The following is a 26,355-nucleotide window of genomic DNA, read 5'->3' as shown; positions in this document are numbered from 1 at the left end:
GCCAAGATCAAACTCGGGATCTTAACACCTGCCCTCCCTCCTCCCAAGCCAGGCCTTTTCCACTGTTCCCAAGCTCCATCCATGTCACTATTATCTTGAGTTGCACAAACCAGAAACCAAGGCATCAGGGTGATACCTCCCTCTCCTCATTCCCAGAGCCAGGCCGTCACCAAGCCAGCCAGTTTTACTTCCTAAATTTCTCTTAAATCAGTCAGCCAGCTTTCCTTCATGTCCTCACCTACCTGACCGGGGCCTCCATATTCTCTCTCTTGAATGACTTTAATAGCTTCCTAGTGTCTTACACTTCCACTCTTTTCTCCCTCTACTCTGTTCTCCACGCAGAATCATCTTTTAAAATCACAAACCTGCTCATGTTACTTCCATGCTTGACACCTTTTGATGCCTCCCTACCACTCTTAGGATAAAGGTCAAACTGGTAATCACATCCTACAAAGCCTCACAGGGACTGGCTCCAGTGGGCCTCACCAGGCCTATTTTCACTGCCTGCAGTCCAGCTACAGGAACCAAACTCGGCCAGTTTCATCTACCAGAGTCTTTCTCTTACTGTTCCTCTGTCTGGAATGCTATTCTGCTTTTGCTTTCTTTGACTCATCTTTCTGATCTCAGGCTCCACTTCCTCAAGCCTTCACTGTCGCCCCAGGCCAAACAAAGCTGACAACACCATTTCTTCCTTCATTGTACTTATTAGGGTTGTGATTTCTATTTATGGAAATTAAATTAGATTAGTGTTTCTTTAAATTCCTGTTATTGATGTGAGATGGTTTCTGGCACATGTGAAAATATTTTATAAACTGTGAAGAGTCCTAGAATAAAAAGTAGTAATTTTTTTGAATTTATGTTTATAAATGAAGTTAAGCCATGGAGGATGATATCCATGTTTATGAGTGAGGGATGACTGAGGGACTGTCTCCCTTAAGGACCCCCTAGTGATCCTAATCTAGACTGTTCTTCACTTCAGTTCAACACAAGTGGTCTATGCCAGACCAACACTGGAACACTGGGCAGAACCAGACCTCAAGCAGCTCACAGTATTTTATTTTTAAAAAACCAAGGTCACATAAATTTATCTTCTGTAGTTTTTTCAGGTGACTCCTGGCATTTTAGAAAACCTTATAAACCTTGGGTGATGGGAGCGACGTTTTCTTTTGATCCAAGGAGAGAAAACTTTCCCCATGCTTTCTTATAATGTTTCTTACATCTTCTATTGAGAGATGTCTTTAGAAATATCCCTGCTGAAAGGGAGAGAGATCCTCTGAAAGAATTCAAGCCAAGTGAAGCTTGTTTCGCATTCCCGATTGTTACACAGAAACGTATATGGTGTCTACTCACCAAGAGCTGTCTTTGTGTCTCTCCTTTATCCCCAGGAGACCTGTAGGAAGTGTCAGGGACTCTGGAAGGAGCACAACGGTCTCACTTGTGAAGAACTGGCTGAAAAAGATGACATCAAGTACCGAACATCTATGTGAGTAACATGATTCAGGGGGGCTTACTGACTGATTTGCAACTCCCCCATTAACCTGCCTTTTGGGCAGAGGGGGCAGTGAATATTGTGGGGAAAACAAGCTCTCAAGCTACCCCAGGCTAGAATGATCTCAAGGAAGGGACCTAACCCCTGAGCCCCTGTTTCCTCATCTCTGCAGCTTCTTAGAACTATTTCTCGGGTCAAACATAACATAGTAAATGCCTGGCACATATGAATTCAATAACTTTCGGTTCCTCTTCTCTTTACTATTTAAATAAAATTTGTTATTACACATTGTAATTAACTTATTTTTGACTGCATTGAGTCTTCATTGCTGCGCACAGGCTTTTCTCTAGTTGCAGCGAGCAGGGGCTACTCTTCGTTGCGGTACGCAGGCTTCTTATTGCAGTGGCTTCTGTTACCGAGCACGGGCTCTATCTAGGTGTGTGGGCTTCAGTAGTTGTGGCTTGTGGGCTTCAGTAGTTGTGGTTCACTGGCTCTAGAGCACAGGCTCAGTAGTTGTGGCGCACGGGCTTAGTTGCTCCGCGGCAGGTAGTATCCTCCTGGGCCAGGGATTGAGCATGTTTCCCCTGCATTGGCAGGCGGATTCTCATCCACTGCGCCACCAGGGGAGTCCCTTATTACACATTTTAATTAAGTCAGATTGCACTACTGTTGCTTATCTGTTTTCTGTATGAGACTGGTGGCCTGAGACATTAAGTAGAATTACAACCTCCAGAATGCAAAATAATGCAGTCAGTAAGAAGAACATTACTGTATAGCACTCCTTATGTGTGTGGGCACTTTACAGATTTAAATACATTGATTTATATGATACAGAAGTCTATTTCTGTCTCATATAATAGTCCAGCCCTGCCTGGCAGGTGGGGCAGATCTGTCCCATGAGGTCATTCAAAGACCTAGGTTTCTTGATCTCATTGCTTCACTAAGGTGGTGTTCTTATCTGCATAATTGTGACTAGGTTGCAGCCACATTTGCACTCCAGCCCATAGAAAAGGAGAGAGACAGAGACAAGTTGCCAGGCAGGCAGCTTTTAAGTTTTAAGTGAAGCAGAAATTATATATATTATTTTTGCTCATACCCTATTGGCCTAAACTGAGTCATATGGCCACAACCTGGCTCCAAGGCAGATACCATATATAGTCTCTAGCTGGCCGATTTTCTGTCCAGCTTAAATTTGAAGGGTAAGGAGTGGGGTTTGTGACCAAGAAAATAAAGTAGGAAATGGCTTTTTGGGGCAGTTAACAGTCTCCAGGTCTCCACCACAGATAGGTACTATTATCCTCATTTTACAGATGACACAACTGACACACAGGGAGCCCAAGTAAACATGGTCACACAGGTAGTAATTGGCGTAGCAGGAATTTGAACCTAGGCAAATGGCTCCGTGACTTTGCTCTTTGCCACAGGTTTGGTAGGCAGAATAATGTTCCTCAAAGATGTCCCATATCGGGCTTCCCTGGTGGCGCAGTGGTTGAGAGTCTGCCTGCCGATGCAGGGGACACGGGTTCGTGCCCCGGTCCGGGAAGATCCCACATGCCGCGGAGCAGCTGGGCCCGTGAGCCATGGTCGCTGAGCCTGCGCATCTGGAGCCTGTGCTCCGCAACGGGAGAGGCCACAGCAGTGAGAGGCCTGCGTACTGCAAACAAACAAACAAACAAAACATCCCAGACAAACGTGAAGCGTAATCAGATAAAAAGATGTCCCATATCCTAATCTCTGGAACCTGTAAACCTTTGGATATATTTCCTTACATGGCAGTAGGGACTTTCCAAATGTGATTCAGGTTATGGAACTTGAAATAGGGAAGATTATCCTGAATTATCCAGGTAAATCCAGTCTAATCACGTGACTCCTTAAAAGCAGAGTGAGCTTTTCTCTGGTCAGACAAAGATGGAATGATGGACAAAAAGAGACACAAGAAGAATTTTACCTCCTGTTGCTATCTTTGAAGATAGAGGAAGAAGGCCATGAGCCAAGGAATGTGAGAGCTTCCAGAGGCAGAGAATAACCTTCTGTTTATAGCTGCCAAGAAAATGGGGACTTCAAGTCCTACAGCCTCAAAGAACTGAATCCTCTGACATTCCAGATGAGCAGCAAACAGATTGTCTCCTAGAACCTCCAGTAGGTAACACAGCCCACCGGCACCTTGATTTTAGTCTGATGAGATCCATGCTGGACTTCTGACCTACAAAACTATAAAATAATAAATTTGTGTTACATTTAGCTAATAAGTTTGTGGTAATTTGTTATAGCAGCAATAGAAAATAAATTTTGGAACCAGAAGTGGAATGCTGCTGTAACAGATACCTTAAAATGTATAAATGGGTTTGGAATTGGGCAATGGGTAGAAACTGGAAGAATTTTGAGAAGCATGATAGAAAAATACATAGATTGCCTTGAACAGACCATTAGTAGAAATACGGACATTAGAAACCACCGTTGAGGGCTCAGAAGTAAGTGAGAACCATTATGGGCAAAGCCTAAATTACCTTAGAGAACACTTAAATCACCATGAACAGACTGTTAGTAGAAATATGGACACGAAAGGCAGTGCTGGTGAGGACTCAGAAGGAAATGGAGAACATGTTATTGAAAACTGGAGGAAAGGGAATCCTTGTTACATAATGGCAGAAAGCTTAGCGGACTTGTGTCCAGCAGTTATGAAGAAAGTAGAACTTGTAAATGGTGGAACGACATTTAACTGAAGTTTCCAAGCACAGTATTTTTTTTTTTTTTTTGGCTGTGCTGGGTCTTAGTTTTGGCATGCAGGATCTTTATTTGCGGCATGCGGACTCTTAGTTGAGGCATGAATGAGGGATCTAGTTCCCCAACCAGGCATTGAACCCAGGCCCCCTGCATTGGGAGCACGGAGTCTTACCCACTGGACCACCAGGGAAGTCCCCCAAGCACAGTATTGAAGAGTAGAAAATGCAAGTGGAAAGAGATAGACTGAGAGGAGAGCTGTTAACAAAAAGGAACAGGTGGGACTTCTGGCGGCGCAGTGGTCAAGAATCCACCTGCCGCAGGGCTTCCCTGGTGGCGCAGTGGTTGAGAGTCCGCCTGCCGATGTAGGGGACATGGGTTCGTGCCCTGGTCCGGGAAGATCCCACATGCCACGGAGCGGCTGGGCCCGTGAGCCATGGCCGCTGAGCCTGCGCGTCTGGAGCGTGTGCTCCGCAATGGGAGAGGCCACAACAGTGAGAGGCCCGCGTATTGAAAAAAAAAAAGAATCCACCTGCCGGTGCAGGGGGCATGGGTTCAAGCCCTGGTCCAGGAAGATCCCACATGCCATGGAGCAACTAAGCCCGTGCACCACAACTACTGAGCCTGCACTCTAGAGCCCACGAGCCACAACTGCTGAGCCTGCGTGCCACAGCTACTGAAGCTCGCACGCCTGGAACTCGTGCTCTGCAACAAGAGAAGCCACTGCAATGGGAAGCCCGCGCATTGCAGCGAAGAGTATCCCCTGCTCGCCGCAACTAGAGAAAGCCTACACACAGCAATGAAGACCCAACGCAGCCAAAAATAATAAATAAATAAATAAATAAACTTTTTTTTTTTTTAAAGGAACAGGCTTGATTGTTTCTGAAAATCCCATACTCTTCAGATGATAAAAGACCCTAAAATTAAGAGATTGACTGTCAGGAAAAGCATGCTCTAGAGAAAAAATCCAAGGCTGCATTGAGAATGTCAGAGTGTTCAGCTACACAAAGGCTCTTTGAAGAGCCTGAGAGAGTGACTCACAGATCCCCTCAGTGTAACCAGGGAGCCTCTAGGAAACTCAGGCATTATCCATCAGCCATCTAAGCAGAAGCCAAAAGTAGAGGTGGGATTATCAAGGAAATATCTGTGAATGAGCTTCATGTCTCTTTTTTTTTTAATAATAAATTTATTTATTTATTTATTTATTATTGACTGCGTTGGGTCTTCGTTGCTGTGCACGGGCTTTCTCTAGTTGCAGCGAGCAGGGGCTACTCTTCGTTGCAGTGCACAGGCTTCTTACTGCATTGGCTTCTTGTTGTGGAGCACAGGCTCTAGACACGCGGGCCTCAGTTGTTGTGACTTGTGGGCTCAAGAGTGCAGGCTCAGTAGTTGTGGCGCACGGGCTTAGTTGCGCCACAGCATGTGGAATCTTCCCGGACCAGGGATCGAACCTGTGTCCCCTGCATTGGCAGGCGGATTCTTAACCACTATGCCACCAGGGAAGCCCCTGAGCTTCATGTCTTAATGGAATGAATCCCTGTGACATACATGGGAGACCCACAAGGTTCTTGAGAATTTTATATCAGTAGAAACACTGCCAGGTTGGACTGAAAGAGACAGTACAAAATGAAAGAAGTCTGTCAGACCCCCAAAATTCTATAAGCAGCAAACAGGCTGATTAAAAACTACTCAGCTGCAAACATATGCTACCTTTCTTGAAAAAGGAAGGATTATTCCTCTTCAAGCCATGAGCAGAGCTGTGAGCCACAGAGGATTGTTCTCAGAGCTGAAATATAAGGGAGTTTGCCCAGCTGGATTTCTAAATTTTTTAGGAATGGTGACTCCTTTTTTCCTTCCATTTTCTCCCCCTTTGAACCAGAATATCTGTAAATGCTGTCCTAGGCCTGTCCCATCATTGTATTTTAGGAGCAGATAATTTGTTTCTTCAGTTTCCCAGGCCCACAAATGGAGAGGAAGTGTGTCCCATAGTGGATCATACCCAGAGTCTCATCTATACCTAATTTAGATGATGAAATTTGAGTTGATGTTATACTGGATGAGATCTTTGGGGTCCTTGGGATGAGGTGACTGTAGTTTGCATGTGGGATGGTTATCAGTCTTTGGAAGCCAGAGGGCAGACTATGTTAGAGAAGAGAAAATGGCCTCCAAAGATAATGCATGCCCTAATCCCCAGAACCTGTGGTTTGTTTTGTTTTGTTTTTAATCTCACATGGCAAAGGGCTTTGCAGATGTGATTAAGGTTACAGTAAACAAAAGAAAACTAATGCAGCCACATACATAGTAATCACAAATACCACGCCAACTAGAAAAATCTGGTATTGCTTCCTCACATCCAGACTTACCCCTGTCAGCCAGCCTTTATATTTTAGAGTGACCACCACCCTGACCAGTGGCATGGCCTTGAGTGATGAACATGTCAAAAAATGTTCTTTTTTCAAAGTCATCCTCTTGTCTGGCAGTATTCTAGCAGTTGTGCTATTGCCTAAAACACTTTAAACTTCTCATTTGGAATTGTCTTTCAGCCAGTTTACGAGCCAGCTCCCCCAAAATCTGTTCTTGTTATTGTGGACATGTCATATCTAGTTTGAGTTGGGAGGAACGGATGATTTCTGTTGTTGCTGTTTGAGCCTTTGTTTTGCCTCGAAGAAGGATGTCTTATTCATGAAGTCAGTACAGATTTATTGAGTGCTCACCCTGGATAGCTGTAGTTAGGAACCTTAGGCAAATTTTTTAATCTTTCTGTGCCTAAATTTTCTTATCTGTAAAGTATAGAGCATAATCATATCTACTTGTAGGGTTGTTATGAAGATTAACATCCCGAGAATGGTTCTTGCCATGTGGTAAGTCTATAATAAGTATTAGCTCTTTGTTGTTGTTGTTTTCTTTTTTAAGCAGGAAGCCCTGATTTATAAATGTGACAAAGCACATAAACAGACAACTTCTTGCATTCAGGGCCTGCTCAGGCCTGGTCATATGTACTCTACTTGCAGTTGGTGATGGAGTATTGCCCACCTCTATAAACTGGTTCTTGATCAGGCATTTAGACTACTCCAAGACTCAGTCACAGACCCAGAGATGTTTCTCAGAAGGAGAAGACTCGGTTACTTTTTTTTTTTTTTTTTGGCCACACTGTACAGATTTCAGGATCTTAGTTCCCCAACCAGGGATCGAACCCGGACCCCCACAGTGAAAGTGCCACGTCCTAACCTTTGGACCACCAGGGAATTCCCAGAGTTGGTTACTTTTTGAAGCACAGCCCCCTTTCTGACTCTCCTGTCAGTTCCTGCTACCAGCTCTGTTCAGCATGTTGGTCTGCCATAGATACTTGGAACACCACTGGGTCCAATAGCATTTGGAAGGCTTCTCTTGGTTTAGACCCTACTTAACCCTGGCCTTTTGTATCAGCAGTAAATGGATCAGAACCATGTATCCAGATGTGATATATGTTAATTCCAAAATCCAGAAAGACCTCCCAAATGTCTGACTTCTTTCTTTGTGATAGGGGATACAAGATAACAGCAATGTGTGTGTAGCTTTGGAAGGAATAGCCTGATATATACACACATGACCTCCAGACCACCAGAGATTCATAGAGATTAGAGATCTCTGTATTTTCAAGAGATCTATCTCCCACCTTCTGGCATACATACACCATATTAATGTATCGTAAAGTACCTGCTACTTCCTGTTCACTGGGTTCTATTTGCATGTCATTAGAATAGTGATCCAGTGGATTGTCTGTTGGTTGACAGATGATCAAGGTCCTTGCCAACTGCTTCTGGTGTTCTCGGCTTATTGGTCAGAAAATAAAAACATTTTCCAGATCATTGGCTGCATATCAGTTGCCAGAGGTTATGTTTATTTGCTCTGGTAAGAAATGACATCTGGAACAGCAACTGCAATTAGAGTCAGCACCTGATTAGGCTTATAGTAATGCAGTGTTCTCCAAGACCCATTCCTCTGTACAGTCCAGACAGAGAAGTAAAAGGAGATTCATTGAGAATCAGCACCCCTGCATCTTTGAAGTCTTTGGTGCTGGTGCCACTCTCAGAGATGCTCACAAGGGGCTTCCCTGGTGGCACAGTGGTTGAGAGTCTGCCTGCCGATGCAGGGGACGCGGGCAGGGGACGCGGGTTCGTGCCCCGGTCCGGGAAGATCCCACATGCCGCGGAGCAGCTGGGCCCGTGAGCCATGGCCGCTGAGCCTGCGCGTCCGGAGCCTGTGCTCTGCAGCGGGAAAGACCACAACAGTGAGAGGCCCGCATACCACAAAAAAAAAAAAAAAAAAAAAAAGATGCTCACAGGAATCTGGTATCACTTTTTGTAGGCAGAGGGTGCTCAAGGGGCTTCCACTTCTTTTCGCCACCATATAGCTCTGAAGCCATGGACCAGAGAGCCAAGGAATCCCCAGTTGCCAGCTGTCAGTAGTAAGAAACAACAAGGTACACACAGGGAATCATAAGCAGTTTATTGCTAAATCATAAGATACAGCATAATAAGTGGTATAAGATGGGGCAGGTATTCCAGCAAAACTTGTACAAGAATGTTCGTTAGAAGCACTGTTTACAATAGCCAAACGGAGGAAACAACCCAAATGTCCACCAACTGATAAATGGTAAACAGAGTGTAGTATACCCATAGAGTGGAATATTATTCAGCCGTGGAAAGGGAATGAAGATATCTAGCTACACTGTGGATGAGCCTTCAGAAGAGGCTAAGTGAGAGAAACCAGCTTCCAAAGGCCACATCTTGTATGATTCCATTTATATAAAGTATTCATAGGCATATGGATATTTGCCTATGTACAGAATAGACAAAACCATTAGAGACAGAAAGCAGATGAGCAATTGCAGAGGAAATGGGATTGAGGAGAGTGAGTGCTTAACAGGTACAGAGTTTCCTTTGGGGATGAGGAAGATGTTCTGGAACTAGGTAATGGTGATGGATGCACAACATTGGGAATATACTAAATGTCCCTGAATTGTACACTTTAAAATAGATAAAATGGTAAATTTTATGTGCACATTATCACCAAAAAAATGCATACACATGCTCACAGAGGAAAGCCATTTAAGATTTTGAATAGTGTATGCTGCAGGAAATAAGGACAGCTCCCAAAAGGAGTTTCCAGCATAATTAAATAGTGGTGAGAACAAATAATCATGGAATCGTAGGATCTTGATTGGTTATGCAGAGGAGGGCAGTGAGCCTTCCTGTTTGAACACAAGGTCAGTCCACACAGCTGCAGCCCAGGCTTCTCTTCCTTTCCTGCGAATGATCACATCCTGTAGGGCTGTTTGCTTCCTGCCTAGTTTAGAATCTACTTGCCAAATCACCCTCCTCCCAAAAAAATCAACTATGATTTCTCCCCAGTCCCATTTTGCACTTTCACATTACTGGATAGGTGGTCACCTCATCCCATAATAGCAGTCCTTTTATGGTACAGGGCCATTCTGGCCCTATCTAGCTCTGTTCTTTTGCAGAAACAAAGGACTTGAATAGATATCCTTGCAGTGTTGAGTAGCTATTTGAACATTATAACCATGCTGAGTTGTATGTGGTTTTCATATTTCTCCATCCATTTAGAAGTTCCTTTTCTCCCCCACCACACCCAGTATTATTTCACATTGGCGACTGACAGCTTGGTGGAACAGAGCAAGCAAATGCACCCTCTTCCTGGAAAGGACTATATAACCTTGGTTCTCTTTAGCCACTCCTCTCCCACACTACAGCCTAAGCAGCTGCCCAGGGAAGACGTGAGCCAGCCCCAGGCAGAGTGCAATGGCTTAAAGCCACACCTCAGTCTCCAGGGTGCGTGTACACAGAAAGTTTGTGCCATAGAAAATTGCAATTGTGTTTTGGTCACAGCTTTTCAGATTGGAAACTTTTTCATCAGAACCTTGTGAGTCTTGTTTGTTTGTTTTTTTAATAGTAATTTGGGGGACTTCCCTGGTGGTCCGGGGTAAAGAATCAGCCTTCCAGTGCAGGCGACGCAAGTTCAATCCCTGGTCAGGGAACTAAGGTCCCACATGCTGCAGGGCAACTAAGCCTGCACGCCACAACTATTGAACTCACACGCCTCAGTGAGAGAGCCCGCGAGCCATAAACTGCAGAGCCTACACGCTCTGGAGCCCACACACCCTGGAACCTACACGCCGCAACTAGAGAGGAGCCTGAGCACTGCAATGAAGAGACCACACGCCATAATGAAAGATCCCACATGCCTCAACAAAGATCCCATATGCCTCAGCTAAGACCCGGTACAGCTGAAAAAAGCATAGCGGGGAGGGGGATAAATAAATAAAATAATAAAAAATAAAATAAAAGACAAGAACTTTATTTTAAAATAATAATAATTTTGAATATTTATTTATTTATTTATTTTGGCTGCACCAGGTCTCAGTTGTGGCACATGGGATCTTCGTTGTGGCACGTTTAGTTGTGGCATACAGGATCTTCAGTTGTGGCATGTGGGCTTCTTAGTTGCAACACAAGGACTCTTAGTTGTGTCATGGAGACTCTTAGTTGCGACATGCGAACTCTTAGTTGCAGCATGCGAACTCGTAGTTGTGGCATGCATGGGGGAATCTAGTTCCCCAACCAGGGATTGAACCTGGGCCCCCTGCATTGGGAGCATGGAGTCTTACCCACTGGACCACCAGGGAAGTCCCAGAACCTTGTGAGTCTTAACATGGAACATTGAGAACTGTCTTCACAGTTGCTGAGTTAACTGAAATCATGGACATGTGTACAGTGTTGACAATAATAAATTTACTTTTTTAAAACTTTGTCTCCTTGACCTTGTTTCTTGTTCAGCAAAACTTAGAACTCATTTGTTCTTCCGTAACTTGAACTGGATTTAAATTCTTTTCAAGCCAAAGTTCTGCCTGCCTTCATTTTGGGCCATTCAAAACTTAGACCTAAATGAAATGAAAAGCAGCCAATTTCCTAATGTATTTTTCTATTTTTAAACACATGATCTGGCTTCTGAGGAGCATTCTACAACAGTCTTCTAAATATCAATAATTAAAACCACTTGCCTGGACTTCCCTGGTGTCGCAGTGGTTAAGAATTCGCCTGCCAATGCAGGGGATATGGGTTCAAGCCCTGGTTCGGGAAGATCCCACATGCCATGGAGCAGCTAAGCCTGCGCACCACAACTACTAAGCCTGCGCTCTAGAGCCCGTGAGCCACAACTACTGAGCCCACATGCCACAACTACTGAAGCCCACGTGCCTAGAGCCCATGCTCCACAACAAGAGAAGCCACTGCAATGAGAAGCCCGCGCACTGCAACTGGAGAAAGCCCGTGTGCAGCAACAAAGACCCGACGCAGCCAAAAATAAATAAATAAATGTATTTTTTATATATATTATTTTTTTTAATATTTTTTATTTTGGCTGTGTTGAGTTTTCGTTACTGTGGGCGGGCTTTCTCTAGTTGTGGCGAGCAGGGGTTGCTCTTCATTGTGGTGCATGGGCTTCTCATTGCAATGGCTTCTCTAGTTGCAGAGCACGGGCTCTAGGCACATGGGCTTCCGTAGTTGTGGCTCACAGGCTCAGTAGTTGTGGCTCGCGGGCTCTAGAGCACAGGCTCCGTAGTTGTGGCGCACGGACTTAGTTGCTCTGTGGCATGTGGGATCTTCCCAGACCAGGGCTCGAACCCTTGTCCCCTGTGTTGGCAGGCGGATTCTTAACCACTGTGCCACCAGGGAAGTCCTAAATGTATATTTAAAAAAGAAAAAAAAAACACTTGCCTGACCACAGGCTCATCTGGCTACTCTTACTTATTAGCAGAAAAACTGGGAGCAGTGGAAGGAAGAAGGCTGCATTCTTTCAGCTCTAGGAGGGAGAGTGCAGATCAGAACTCATCCCCACACTATTACATTCTTTACATTGAAGCAATTACCTGGTTACACACTGTGTTTGTACTCAGAAAGGAGAGAAGTTCTCGAGCAATGGGATGAGTCCTTCAAGGCTATCCATTCTTGGGGTCATTCATGCTCTTCTTGGTCTCAGCAGAAATACCTTTTGACTCCTTCCCATCAAGATGATACTTCTTCATGCCAGCTGGGTACAGGCATCATAGCCTCTGCCTTATACTTTAAGGAACTCAACACAGCAGAGGAAGACACACATAAGCAATTATAGGCAAAGGTGGCAAGTGTTATTTCAGAGTTATGAACAGCACCATTAGAAGTAACTAATTCAGCAGTGCCAGCTCTTGAAAACAAGCCAAGACCTGTCATTTTGACTCTAGATATCAGTAAAAAGTGCTTCTGGAAACAAGTTGCCTCCCTACAAGCTTCCCATTGGCCAGGATTGAGTCATATGTGTGCCCATCCCCTAGCTGCAAGGGAGTCTGGGAAGGTAGTATTCCAACATGCCAGTTTGTCATAGGAGTGAGCTCTGCCAACAGAAAGAAGTCGTAAGGTGGCTATTGGATCACCCCCAGCTGTGTCTACCCCAGCGCTATGTCAAGTATGTATTTAAAAATCTAAGGTGTGTATGTAACTAAGGTTTACTGGCTCTCCATTATCCAGCTTTGTGTATGTAAAAAACATTGTTTAGGAAGACACTGAGTTTTTTCCCTCCATTTTAAGCCTATAGGGACTCCTATAACAAATAGAATAATCATTTTCTAAATACTAGGTGCCAGGCACTTGCCCCACAGGGTACTCTGTATCTTATCTGTAATCCTCAGAACACTATGAGATGCTAAAATTAATTAATTAATTAATTAATTAATTTTTTAAAACACTATGAGAAAGTTGGGTCCTCCCAATTTAAAAATGAGGAAACTGGGTCTTGAGGCAGTTAAATAATTTACCCAAGGTCATACAACTGAAAAACTGAAGCCAGTTCTGAGACTCCAAAACATAGGCTCCTTTTTTTGTTTGTTTGTTTGTTTGTTTGTTTGACTGAGTTGGGTCTTTGTTGCTGCGCAAGGTCTCTCTCTAGTTGCGGCAACTGGGGGCCACCCTGCATTGCAGTGCATAGGCCTCTCACCGCAGTGGCCTTTCTCATTACGGAGCATGGGCTGCAGGCGCACGAGCTTCAGTAGTTGCAGCATGCAGGCTCAGTAGTTGTGGCTCGCGGGCTGTAGAGTACAGGCTCAGTTGTTGTTGCACACGGGCCTAGCTACTCCGCAGCATGTGGGATCTTCCCGGACCAGGGCTCAAACTCATGTCCCCTACACTGGCAGGCGGATTCCCAACCACTGCACCACCAGAGAAGCCCAAAACATAGGCTCTTTTCACCCTTCGAATGTCACCAAAAGAGCCAAGCAATCATTATCTGTGGAAAGAAAGAAAGACTTTAAGGGCCATATTTTTCTTTCTTTTTCATCTTCCGTGCTATCTCCAATCCTGTTTTCTTTTTTTTAGTGAAGAAAAGATGACTGCAGCCCGCATTAGGAAATGCCATAAGTGTGGAACTGGCCTCATCAAATCAGAAGGCTGCAACCGCATGTCTTGCCGCTGCGGTGCCCAAATGTGCTACCTCTGTCGAGTATCTATCAATGGATATGACCACTTCTGCCAGCATCCTCGCTCCCCAGGAGCCCCTTGCCAGGAGTGTTCAAGATGCTCCCTCTGGACCGACCCCACTGTAAGTGAATGCATGGCTACATGTTGCTTTGTAGGGAAAAAGTATCTATAATGTAATATGACAAAAAGATTTTATACATAAATAACACATTTTGAATCCTGAAAAGATAGGGAACTGCATAGATAACTACACACAAAAATTGAGAAAGTAGCTAAAAAGCTACTCCTCAGAAAGCAGCATTCTGCAACAGTTTATGAGCAAATTCTTTTAATCCTTTAGGGAATAAAATTTTTCTATGCCATTTGAAATACTTCCAAGGATAGAAAAGTGTAAGGAATGTTTTACATATATTTGTATAAAGCCATCATAATGCTGATACCAAAACCTCTCAGAGGTAACCCTGAGAAAGAAATCTGCAAATTTATCTCACTTATGAATATAGGTTTAAAATTCTCTAAATAAAATATCAGCAAATAGAAACCATGACCAAGTGAGATTGTTCCAGATGTGCAAGGATGGTTCAGTATTAAGAACCCTATTAATATGATTTACCATATGATATCTTTAGATGGTAAAGACAAATACACTGATGAGGATGATTATAATTTTTGTGACTTTCTGTTGGAATAAAAAAATCCCACAAGGACTCAGAGGCAAAAAATATATAAATCAATTTTTTTTTTTTTTTTTTTTGTGGTACACGGGCCTCACACTGCTGTGGCCTCTCCCGTTGCGGAGCACAGGCTCCGGATGCACAGGCTCAGTGGCCATGGCTCACAGGCCCAGCCGCTCCGCGGCATGTGGGATCTTCCCAGACCGGGGCACGAACCTGTGTCCCCTGCATCGGCAGGTGGACTCTCAACCACTGCGCCACCAGGGAAGCCCCTATAAATCAATTTTCTCTGCAAAGTAAAGGAGCTGTTACAGTGGAGGATTACTGGACTGAATGTCAGTATTATGACATAGTACGAGTGTGTTTCATGTTTGGTAATTGCAATCATTGTTGCTTTTGTTGTGGTCATCCATTTACAGTGCTTGGTGTCAGTTTATCTCTTGTAGAAATAAAATAGTGTGTGTGAAAAATAAATAAATACAAAACAAAATACAAAAAAAAAAAGACAAATACAGTCAGCCCTCTGTATCTGCAGGTTCTACATCTGTGGATTCAACCAACCATGTATTGAAAATATTCAGGGAAAAAAATTTCCAGAAAGTTCCAAAAAGCAAAACTTGAATTTGCCACACACCAGCAACTATTTATATAGCATTTACATTGTATTAGGTATTATAAGTAATCTAGAGATTATTTAAAGTATACGGGAGGATGTGCATAGGTTATATGCAAATCCTACACCATTTTATATAAGGGACTTGAGCAACACTGGTTTTGGTGTCCATGGGGGTCCTGGAACCAATCCCCTGTGGATATCTAGGGATGACTGTATCCATTCTTGATTTAAGCTTTAACAGTAGTATTAGAAGGATACTTAATATGTTTTATAAGCCCCATATTTCAAAACAGTCATTAGCATGTATTTAATAGTGAAATACATAGAAGCATTCCCCAAAAGTCATATATAAGACTATCACCATTATTTGTGCTATCCAATGCAGTTAGCTGAGAGAATAAGATGAAAAATATAGATATTGGAGAAGATAATCACTAATGCTTATTGGACACCCACTGTGTGCCCAATAAAAAGTTCTAAGCACTTTTATATGTAAAGAAGAAAAGCAGGACTTCCCTGGTGGTGCAGTGGTTAAGAATCCTCCTGCCAGTGCAGGAGACACAGATTCTATCCCTGGTCTGGGAAGATCCCACATGCCACGGAGCAGCTAAGCCCATGTGCCACAACTACTGAGCCTGCACTCTAGAGCCCATGAGCTGCAGCTGCTGAGCCCACGCGCTGCAACTGCTGAAGCCCACGCGCGTAGATCCCATGCTCCGCAACAAGAAAAGTCACCGCAATGAGAAGCCCGCACACTGCAACGAAGAGTAGCCCCCACTCACCACAGCTAGAGAAAGCGCGCGCGCTCAGCAACGAAGACCCAGCACAGCCCCCCCACAAAAAAGAAAAAAGAAAAGGCAAACCTACTGTTTTAAACCTGAGAAAAGACAAAATAATCAACTGAAAAGGCATCAGAAGCAGTGAAAGATGGCTAGATACAAAATAAATATACAGAATGCCATTCACAGTAGCTATATAAATCATGAAATACCCAGGAAATGAACTTTAACAAGAAGTATGAAGAAAACTATAAAACCGTATTGAAGGACATGAAGAGACTTGAACATGTGGAGAAATATGCTTTGTTCTTTTTTTTATGTATATAATAACGATAAATTTCATTTGTTTACTTATTTATTTATTTATTGGCTGTGTTGGGTCTTCGTTGCTGCGTGCAAGCTATCTCTAGATGCAGCAAGCAGGGGCTACTCTTTGTTGCGGTACACAGGCTTCTCATTGCGGTGGCTTCTCTTGTTGTGGAGCACGGGCTCTTGGCATGCGGGCTCAGTAGTTGTGAGTTGAAGGCTCTAGAGCACAGGCTCAGTAGTTGCGGCACACGGGCTTAGTTGCTCCGCGGCATGTGGGATCTTCTGGACCAGGGCCCAAACCCGTGTCCCCTGCATTGGCAGACAGATTCTTAACCACTGCGCCACCAGGGAAGTCCCAATAATTTTAAGTTTGATAGTATTACTATTAGTTGTAAGTTGCTCTGTAAGGATGGCAATGTAGTATGTGAGAAGACTTGTTCTACCAAAAAACGATTGCACATAACAGTGGATAGATACCCTGCCAACTTGGAGCTAGCAAGGAAGCTGCACTATAGCCCGTGGAGGCCTGGGGATAGCCATTGACGAGTCAGCTTTCACTGGGGCAAGTGAGGATGACCTGGATAGTGGAGAAGCACCTTGTCCCTCAAAGGGGAGACTTGGTATTACAGAGAGATTACTTATGTCCAAAGTAATCTACAAGTTTACTGCAATTCCCTTTTAAATTCAGTCAGATTTCTTTTTTTTTTCTTGAAAAATTACCTGTAATTTTGAAAGTGAGACTAATTTTTACTGTGAAGCTGCACAAATCAAAATCATGTAGACTTGGGCTTCCCTGGTGGCACAGTGGTTGAGAGTCCGCCTGCCGATGCAGCGGACACAGGTTCGTGCCCCGGTCCGGGAAGATCCCACATGCCGCGGAGCGGCTATGCCCGTGAGCCATGGCCGCGGAGCCTGCGCATCCGGAGCCTGTGCTCCGCAACTGGAGAGGCCACAACAGTGAGAGGCCCACGTACCACCAAAAAAAAAAAAAAAAAAAATCACGTAGGCTAATGCAAGAATAGACAGATAGATCAAGGGGACAAGGTAGAGACCAGGAACAGTCCCATAAGAATTTAATGTGTGACCAAAATTTCATTCAAATCACTGGAGAAATGATAGATTCATCCATTCTTTGTAACTATTCAGTGTTGCCAGGACTAGTTTTCTTGGAGTTTCCAGTCTATTAAGTTTAAAACAGAGATCCTTCATGTGGTTGGTACTGTGTAGGAACAGTAAGAATGATGCAGTGGAGAATGACAGGAGCCGGAGGGGGGAGTCATCTCAGCAGGCCTCTCTGAGAGGCAGCATTTACAGCGAAACCTGCATGCAGAGGAGGAGCAAGGCAGGCCAAAGAAATAAAACAGATTCGGCCTATTCGTGGAACAGAAAGAAGGCTGGTGTGGCTTGCAGGTGGTGAACAAGGGGAGGAAGGTGAGAGAGGTGGGCACAGAAGCAGGCCGTGGGTCTCACTGAGTGTGCTGGGAGCTGTTGCAGGCCCTGAGTACACGAGTGACTTGGCCTAAGCCCCCATAGTTTGTTGCCAGATGAGACCGTGCTCAGTTACCGTGGATTCAGATTTTCCAGAGAGATTGGAAATCTGTATTTTAATGTGAAATCTCCCAATTTTTAAAGATTGACCATTAATCCAAATCTAAAACACTGTTCTAGCTAGAACTTTTTAAGTCAAAGATAAAAGTCTTGTTAGCCACCAATCTTTATCCTTCATATAGAACACCTCCAATATGCCTGATAAGAAAAGGTGTCAGGGTAACAGGCTGGCCCCTGTTGAAAGCCACAGCAGACCAGGCTGGTGGCCTAATCCTAATCCTCAGAACTCCCCACAGTTTTGTAAAGCACTGAGTCCTCTGTGAAAACCCGGTATCTGCATGTCAGGAACAGTCTCCTCCTGGGTGGAGAACTGGGCTGAGGGACCCAGGAATTGCTCTTATTCCACAGCTCCGTGACCCAGTAAGACCCTTAGCAAGCCTGCCCTCCTACCACTGAGGAAATAATTGAAAGAAAGGGGCAACTTTGGAATAAACAGTCATCCTTCTGTTGCTGGTTGAGTGGAGGGAGGTGTGGCCCACAGTGGGAAGTGCTTTCCAGGGTAACCCACACTGTATTTTGTGACAAAACTTCCCAGGCCCTGGCAGTTCCACTGACTCGGTTCCTCAGTCCCATCCAGCGAGCAAACTGGGGACCTGAGCATCTCTAGGAACTTGGTGAAGAAATAGGGTCTATTTCTTCAGCGGGCTCCTAAGAAGCATTCCTCGGGCTGCTTTCCTCTCTAGAAGCAGAGAGCAGCGTGGGAGTTACCACGTGCGGCAGGGTGTGCGGCAGGCAGTCTGGTTTCTCCGCAGCCCCGTTTTCCTTTCTGCTCTCTCTTGTTCTTCTCCTGCCACCGCCCTTTTCTTCCCACACGTGGAATTGATTATAAACGTATCTCGTGTTCTGTTACCTTGTTTGGGTGCCATAGCATGCAACTGCCCCTCATTTTCATGTTGAATTGTCGTCTTCTACCCTGAGAAAGGTTCTGTATTTGCTCAAAATAAAGTTCGAAAGGAAGGTCAGGCAAATACAAATCCCTCCGATTTCCTCTGGTAGCCACAGCCAGAGATTTTGTTCCATTTGTCCCGTTCCCATCAAAACCAGGATCAGCCCCGTTTCCTTGATTCTCACCAGGAGACCGATTGAATTCCAACCCAGCATCTGTTGGGGCTTCTGGGAACACAAAGCCATTCAGAAGTTCAGGGAAACAAAGCATGCCCTGTCATCCAGCCTTTTCTCTAGCTTAATTAACCGGCAAGGCCAGGAAGAATCTCTCATTTGTCCATGAGAGAGTTATCCCTTCGTGGTTTAGAGAGAAGTTGAGTTTTCATCCTTAATGACTAGAGATTGCTTGGGAACTGAACTAACTGCATATTAGAAAGCTGTCAGTTATCTGTTAGTTGTCAGAAATAAGCTCAAAACATTCAACCAAGAGTCTTGTAAAAACAAGATGTCTTTTTAAGAAGGAAAAAAGAAAACCAGTCACAACAAACCACAGTTTTCTAGCTTAGAGGTCAGAATGCACAGCCAAATCACAACACATAAATGAACAAACATTATTTTGCAGTGGGCGAATGGTTACCCCGGGACTTTACTGGACCCATATGTGCTGACTTTTTTCTTGTCCGTGAGTGGTAACTTAAGGGGGTTAACAAGTTACATCTTAACTGTAAGAAGCCATGTTCAGAGCAGTCATCTGGCAGTCCGGATTCTAGAAGTGGGGCAAAATTCATAGAGCACTTTCTCTTTAATACAAAACAAAGTCGGTATTTATCTTGGGTTTTGGCTACCAGAAACTGCACAGAATTGTTTTCTACAACTTCTTTGTTTTTTAATATAAGAATTTGAAGCATGTTCAGTTCAAATAAAACCCTAGGGCTTTAACAGCCAGTTTACAATTTGGCACCATTATCGTCTAGCCATTTGGTTAAGAGAATTATTTATTTTTCTCAAGCCTGCAGTGGATTGAACCTGACATTAATATGTGTTAATATATTTAATTCTTTGACAGTCCTCTAAGGCCAATGTATCGTCCCAGTTTTACAAATGAAGAAACTTGCAGAAGATTGTGGTCAGTAAAAGGTGGCATGGGGAATTCCATGGTGGTCCAGTGGTTAGAGCTCTGCGCTTTCACTGCTGAGGGTGCAGGTTCAATCCCTGGTCTGGTAACTAAGATCCTGCATGCCAAATTAAAAAAAAAAAAAAACGTGGCATGTGTTGATCTCAGGTCTTCTGTTCTCTCAGCATCTTAAACAAAGCTGCTTTCTGCTTTCTCCCCTTAGTTGGCTCCAGCACCACCCAGCCTGGACCAGTGTCTGTCTTCCTGATGGGTCACGGGCACGGAGGGCACTGGGCACCTTTGAGACCCTTGTTTGAGTGGCCTGGGAAAGGAAGAGGAAATAAAAGTATTTCAGACAGGGTTGAGGAGGAAAAGGTGGAGATCATTTTAGGGAGTATCTTCAGAAAGGTATTCCAGCGTTTAGCTCGGTAACTAATTTTCAGTTCCAGGTTTTTTTCCTTAACTTTCAAAATTTACCTTCTGTGAAGAAGATGGTAAAGTGAACGCCCATGTTGCCCCATCACTTAACTTCCACAGTTGGCCTTAGCATTTTATTTCAAGTCACTGTTTTAAACACCATTGTTTCTGTTACAACATGGAGACGGGACCACTTTCACATTCTGCAGATGAAGAAAACAAGATTCAGGTCACTTGGTAGAACCAGGGTGCAAATCCAGGTCTTCAGCCAGCTGTTAGCTCCTTCCACTCCCCAAGTCTCCACTCTCTGGAGCAAGAGGTCACAAGTACGGGAGCTTGCTGATAACTGCCCGCAGGGTTCCTGCACCCAGTGAGTCAAGCAGGCCTCCGTAAAGGGATAGGTCCTCGCTGGACCCTTCCCCATTGAGCAAGCTGCAGATGGTAGAAAGGGGCCTTGACAGTGTCCCCAGTCGGGTTTAGATGTCACTAGAGGATTGTACCAAGGAGGGCCACAGTATGGCTCAGTCCGGTAAACATGGCATGTTGGCATGTGTCATGTTCAGCAGATGCCAGCAGGCCCCAGGCTGAGTGCTTGACCCTGACAGGAGTCACAACATGGCCACACCCCATGCTGCCGTCAGGTCCCTGGGGGGAGCTCTAGACAGAAAGGTGTTTGCGTTCCAGGCCTCCGTGACCCGAGGAGATAGTTGCAGAAGCCAGCAGAGAGCCGTCCAGTCTTTGCTCCTCCCCAGCACATTGTCCAGACCTCCACCGCACCCCCTCCCCCCTCCCCGGCCATTCCAGACCCCAGCTGCACAGCATGTGCCACTCCAGGCCGTGCCGCACCCTCCTCCCCCCAATTTCCTGTTGCAGGGGGACAGCTGGCGCTGGGGGGTTAGGGTCTGGTGTTGCTCCGCGATCTGCAGCCAATCTGGGAATAATTTGAAACTAAATCCTCAGCTCTTTGGAAGCCTTTTATGAAATCATTGCAAGTTTATTAACAACAGCTGTGGCCATACATGACCTGGATCCCAGCCCCAGCCCCACCCCCAAAATTACAGGAGGGAAGCAGCGGTTGACTTGCAATTCTGTCACCTTTTTACGGGGAGGAAAAGTTAAATGGAGAAGAAAAGTCACCACCCTCCCTTCATGGTCACCGGAGGCTGGCAGCAGGCAAGCAGGCTGGCAGCTCTGGTGTCCAGAAATGTTGAAGAAAACGGGCTCAAAAGGATGTTTAAAAGCCTCGCAAGAACAAGCCGTGTGCTAAGTACTCAAACATTTATTTTAGGAACCTTCAGCCTGTGGCTGGCGATTGTTGTCAATATCTGATTGGTGGAAACCTTCTCTTTTTCCCTTTAACCACTTGCAGTTTCTCTTCTTTCTTTTTCTCCCATCCAGACCCTGCTCCATGGGCAGAGCTGTGGGGCTTCATTGTTGAGGGACGCGTTTTAAGGAGTTGGGGTTTGGGGTTGTTTTTCTTCATTAAAACCTCTCTGGTGAATTCTCCCTCACTTCCTGCCGGCAGCTGGCGTGCTGAGTCGGTGTTTCGGAGAAGCCGGGCCCCTGCCATCCCCCTCATGCTCTTGCCTTGCCTCACTCCCTACCCACCTCCATGTGAAGCAAGCATGTCAGAGTCTTCTGTGTTAGGCCAGCATTTCTGTATCTTGCTGAGCTCAGAGGAATTCAGGGAAAGGAAATAAAATCCTCTCACTGTTAAGATGCAACGCCTCATTTCTTTATGTAAAGCATTCCTCCAGATCTGCTGGGCGGCGAGACTCCATGTCACTCTGCTGTGATCCTTTGTCCTCAGCACTGCATTTGGGGTGCACTGGCCCACTGTGGGTGCTGCACGTGTTCCCATCCCAGTTCTCATTACATTCAGTGGTGGTCTGTGGGTTCCCCTCCCAGAGTGGCTGTGCATAGTGATGGAAAGTGCCGTGGGGTTCACTTCTACTCCCACAGTTCCTCCCACAGTTACCTTATGCTCAGTCTGAGACTTGCTTATATGCATATTCTGTGGATCTGTTTAAAGGTTTTCACCAAGATGAGGAGGGGCCAGAAAGAGGGCAGAAAAAGCCTACTGGGTCCATCTTAAGCCCTGAGCCAAAGGCCAAGGAGAGGAATGCTGGGGCGGGCATGTTGCCCTTGGTGGACATTCACTAGGGCCTATCGAGGTGTCCAGTGCAGGGAGTCCGGACAGAGTTGTCTGTTCCTCCCACAGTTAACCACTGACCAAGGCAGGCAGGGTGTGAAGGGGAGCTCAGGTCTCAAATGGGCTCGGTTTAGCCTCCAACTTTGTTGGGGTCAGAGCAGTCAGAGGGGCCCCTAATAGCTTGCTCCCAAGGCCTTTGGCCTCTGATTGCCTGCAGAGTCCAGAGCTGCCCAGGCTCCCCTGGGGACTGGAAGCCCAGAAGAAGCAGCCTGGCCCTGCCCTGGTTCTGATTTCACTCTTCATCATCTACTTGGTGACCTTCAACACATAACTGCCTTGTCAGAGCCTGTTGCCTCGTGGGTAGAATCCTGCCAGCCCCTTGGGGCTGGGAGAGACACTTGGAGAGCAGGCGTGTGTGAACAAGCGCAGTACACACAGGGAAGTGGGACCTGAGTGTGCAGAGTGTGGCCTTCTAGAAGGGAACCTCAGGGATTTTGAAAGTGAGATGTGGATACAAAAACAACCAATGGGAATTAGGCCAAAATCTTCCTAGGAGTTATCTCTGGTGAGGAATACCTTTCTTTTTTCTTTGTTTTTTTTTAATTTTTTTTATTTTTGGCTGCTTTGGGTCTTCGTTGCTGCCCGTGAGCTTTCTCTAGTTGCGGCGAACGGGGGCTACTCTTCGTTGCAATGCGCGGGCTTCTCATTGAGGTGGCTTCTCTTGTTGCGGAGCACGGCTTCTAGGCGTGCGGGCTTCAGTAGTTGTGGCTTGCGGGCTGTAGAGCACAGGCTCAGTAGTTGTGGTGCACGGGCTTAGTTGCTTCGCGGCATGTGAGATCTTCCCAGACCGGGGCTCAAACCCGTGTCCCCTGTATTGGCAGGCAGATTCTTAACCACTACGCCACCAGGGAAGTCCCAGGAATTATCTTTTTTTTTTTTAAGATGTTGGGGGTAGGAGTTTATTAATTAATTTATTTATTTTTGCTGTGTTGGGTCTTTGTTTCTGTGCAAGGGCTTTCTCTAGTTGTGGCAAGCAGGGGCCACTCTTCATCGCGGTGCACAGGCCTCTCATTATTGTGGCCTCTCTTGTTGCGGAGCACAGGCTCCAGACACGCAGGCTCAGTAGTTGTGGCTCACGGGCCTAGTTGCTCCGCGACATGTGGGATCCTCCCAGACCAGGGTTCGAACCCGTGTCCCCTGCATTAGCAGGCAAGATTCTCAACCAGTGCTCCACCAGGGAAGCCCGGAATTACCTTTTTATTTGTGTTTTGTTTAACTTTTTCCCAAGATTGCTTTAATGTGTGTGAGAATCAAAACCCTGGCTTTGGGCTTCCCTGGTGGCGCAGTGGTTGAGAGTCCGCCTGCCAATGCAGGGGACACGGGTTCGTGCCCCGGTCCGGGAGGATCCCACATGCCGCGGAGCGGCTGGGCCCGTGAGCCATGGCCGCTGAGCCTGCGCGTCCGGAGCCTGTGCTCCGCAACGGGAGAGGCCACAACAGTGAGAGGCCCGCGTACCGCAAAAAAAAAAAAAAAAAAAAAAAAACCCTGGCTTTTTGTGGAAGAAGGAGAAAATTCCATGGGACTCCAAGGTATACAAGTAACTTGGTAGCCTCATGAGAAAACATGTCAACAAGGCAAGGACATCTGGAGATGGCCTGGAACAGTGCCCAGGTCAGGAGCGATAGGCGACTCAGTTACCATGAGCCAGTTAAGTCCTGTGGCCTCAGTGATAGAGCCTGGCCTGCACCTTAGGCTTCTGGTTTCTCCCCGAGCTCCCGGCTCCCACTCTGGGTGAGAAGGTTCTGCTGGCTTTGTCTCAAAGGCCAAGTGCTGGGGAGGCCAGTCAGAGACCAATTTTTCAGCGAAGTGTCCCCTTCTCTGCTGTACTGGCTGTTCATCTCCTTGAGTAGAGATGTTTTATTTTGCCCTATTCCCTTCTTTTATTCAGTGGAGAAAGGAGATTTCAGAGTTCTGCCCATCCCAAAGAGAAGGAACTCTTATATTTCAAAGAGAGCAAGACACACTCTTTCTAGAACAAAGCAGGGCTTAGAAATAGTCACCTCTGACAGTTCTCAGGGCAGGCAGAGTACTCTGGGCCCCTCCAGTCATACTGTTCCAGAATCTTCTATTCAGAAACTAGTGGTTTAAGTACTTGAGAGCTCAGACTTTGAGAAGGCCTGGATTCAAACCTTATGCGTGGGACTTCCCTGGCGGTCCAGTGGTTAAGACTCCGTGCTTCCAATGCAGGGGGCATGGGTTCGATCCCTGATCAGAAAAAATATTTTTTAAAAACCTCAGTTTTCCTCATTTGTAATATGGGGATTAATTAATAGTACCTAACTCCTGGAGTTGTTATGAAATCTATGTGAGGTGCTTAGAACAGGAGCTGGCACACAATAAGCCATTATTACTATCACTGTGCTTGGCACTTTATAAAAAGTGAGATCATTTGCTTCTCACAGTAAACCTGCTATGGAAATGATTAGGCTCCAGGTTAAGTCATGTTGGGTAGAGGGGTCCCCAAGCCAAGGTCTGTGGAACCCCAAAGCTGGAGTCCCATCACACCAGCTGCCTGCCTGTTAGGAAGCCAGTGCTGCTTTAAGATAAAATTCACTATGGTGGGGGCCGCTCCAGCATGCCTGGATTTCCTGTAAGTGACTCAGGCCCTGCAGGGGGGCTGGAGGACAGTTAATTCTGTGATCCAGCCCACACACCCCTGGCCCTCTCATCATCTTTTTTCCTCCTATTGTTCCCTGTTTCCAGCAGGTTAGGTGTGTCCTAGATTTGCAGAATGGCACGACTTTTTCACAAGTGTCCTTATTCACCGTGAATGATGACACTTGGGATGTCTAGATTGTTTCCCAAGGGAGCTCACCTCTAGAAGAGCCTTAATATCCCCATGTATCACTTACCCAACCCAAGAAGTGTTCTGATGAGGGACCAGTCCTCATGTGTTATCTCAAAATCAACCCTAAACCTACTACCTTCACTCTTTTTTTTTTAACATTATTAACTTTTTAAATTGTGGTAAAGTAAAATTTGCCATTTTTAAAGTGTACAATTCAGTCTGCCTTTACTTTTTTTTAATTTTTTAAAAATTTTATTTTTATTTTTTATTTATTTATCTTTGGCTGCATTGGGTCTTCGTTGCTGCACGCAGACTTTCTCTAGTTGCAGTGAGCGGGGGCTACTCTTCGTTATGGTGTGCAGGCTTCTCATTGCGGTGGCTTCTCTTGTTGCAGAGCACGGGCTCTAGGTGCTCAGGCTTCAGTAGTTGTAGCACGCGGGCTCAGTAGCTGTGGCACGCAGGCTCAGTAGTTGTGGCGCACGGGCTTAGTTGCTCCGCGGCATGTGGGATCTTCCGGACCAGGGCTCGAACCCGTGTCCCCTGCATTGGCAGGCAGATTCTTAACCACTGCGCCACCAGGGAAGCCCATGCCTTCACTCTTGACTTGAGGAATTTTAAATACTGAAGGGAAACTGCTTATGGAAGGAAATTCTACCCCAGATGAAGAAAAAGTCTTCCCCCTTAGAGTCTAACATATTTGGCTGAAAATGTAATTTTTATCTTTAAAAAAAAATATTGAAAAGTGTTTTAGTTCTTAGTTTCGAAATATAGTGTCCTGTGACTCCAACCAGTTGGAGAAAGTTGAAATCTGAAACGCTTGACCCATATTCTAGGTGTAACTAACAATTCGCTCATTCTTATGGTAACAATCACTGCTCAAAATAGTTGAGTGCTGACATTTTCTTGTGAAATACAGACTGCATTTAGACTGTAAGAGCACTGCCTGACCAGGGAAAGCCAGAGCTTAAGGACAGATAGTCCTGAGTCCACTTAACAAATCAGGAGAGTGATCAGAGCCAAGGAAGGAGGGGAAGAGGCTCCAGGTGGCTCTCTTCAAAAGGTGAAGAACTCAAGGCTCTAAGGCTTCTCCTGCCCCCCAACCCCGGAAGAGCTCTCAGTGGCAGCCTGGGAGTTTCTGCCAGCTGGTGGACCTGGCTGCTCTGTCCTCCAGAGCGCCGGCAGATCCGTGTCAGGACGCTCAGCTCACACTTGTCTGTGCAAGTGCCTCAGACCCACC

At 45.6% G+C, this 26,355-nt stretch overlaps 1 protein-coding gene across 1 annotated transcript in view; it reads left to right on the top strand.

Annotated features, from left to right (window-relative positions):
- RNF216 (ring finger protein 216) overlaps positions 1 to 26,355 on the top strand; it is a 173,100-nt gene that overhangs the window by 141,916 nt on the left and 4,829 nt on the right. Inside the window, exons 14-15 of the mRNA XM_079719850.1 lie at positions 1,386 to 1,483; positions 13,615 to 13,837. Of these exons, the coding sequence (XP_079575976.1) occupies positions 1,386 to 1,483; positions 13,615 to 13,837 (321 nt within the window). The remainder of the gene's footprint in view (positions 1 to 1,385; positions 1,484 to 13,614; positions 13,838 to 26,355) is intronic.

Source organism: Hyperoodon ampullatus, assembly GCF_949752795.1.
Source record: "Hyperoodon ampullatus genome assembly, chromosome: 14".
NCBI lineage: Eukaryota > Metazoa > Chordata > Mammalia > Artiodactyla > Ziphiidae > Hyperoodon > Hyperoodon ampullatus.
Note: the sequence above shows the minus strand (reverse complement) of the source record. Positions and strands in the feature narration are given on the sequence as shown.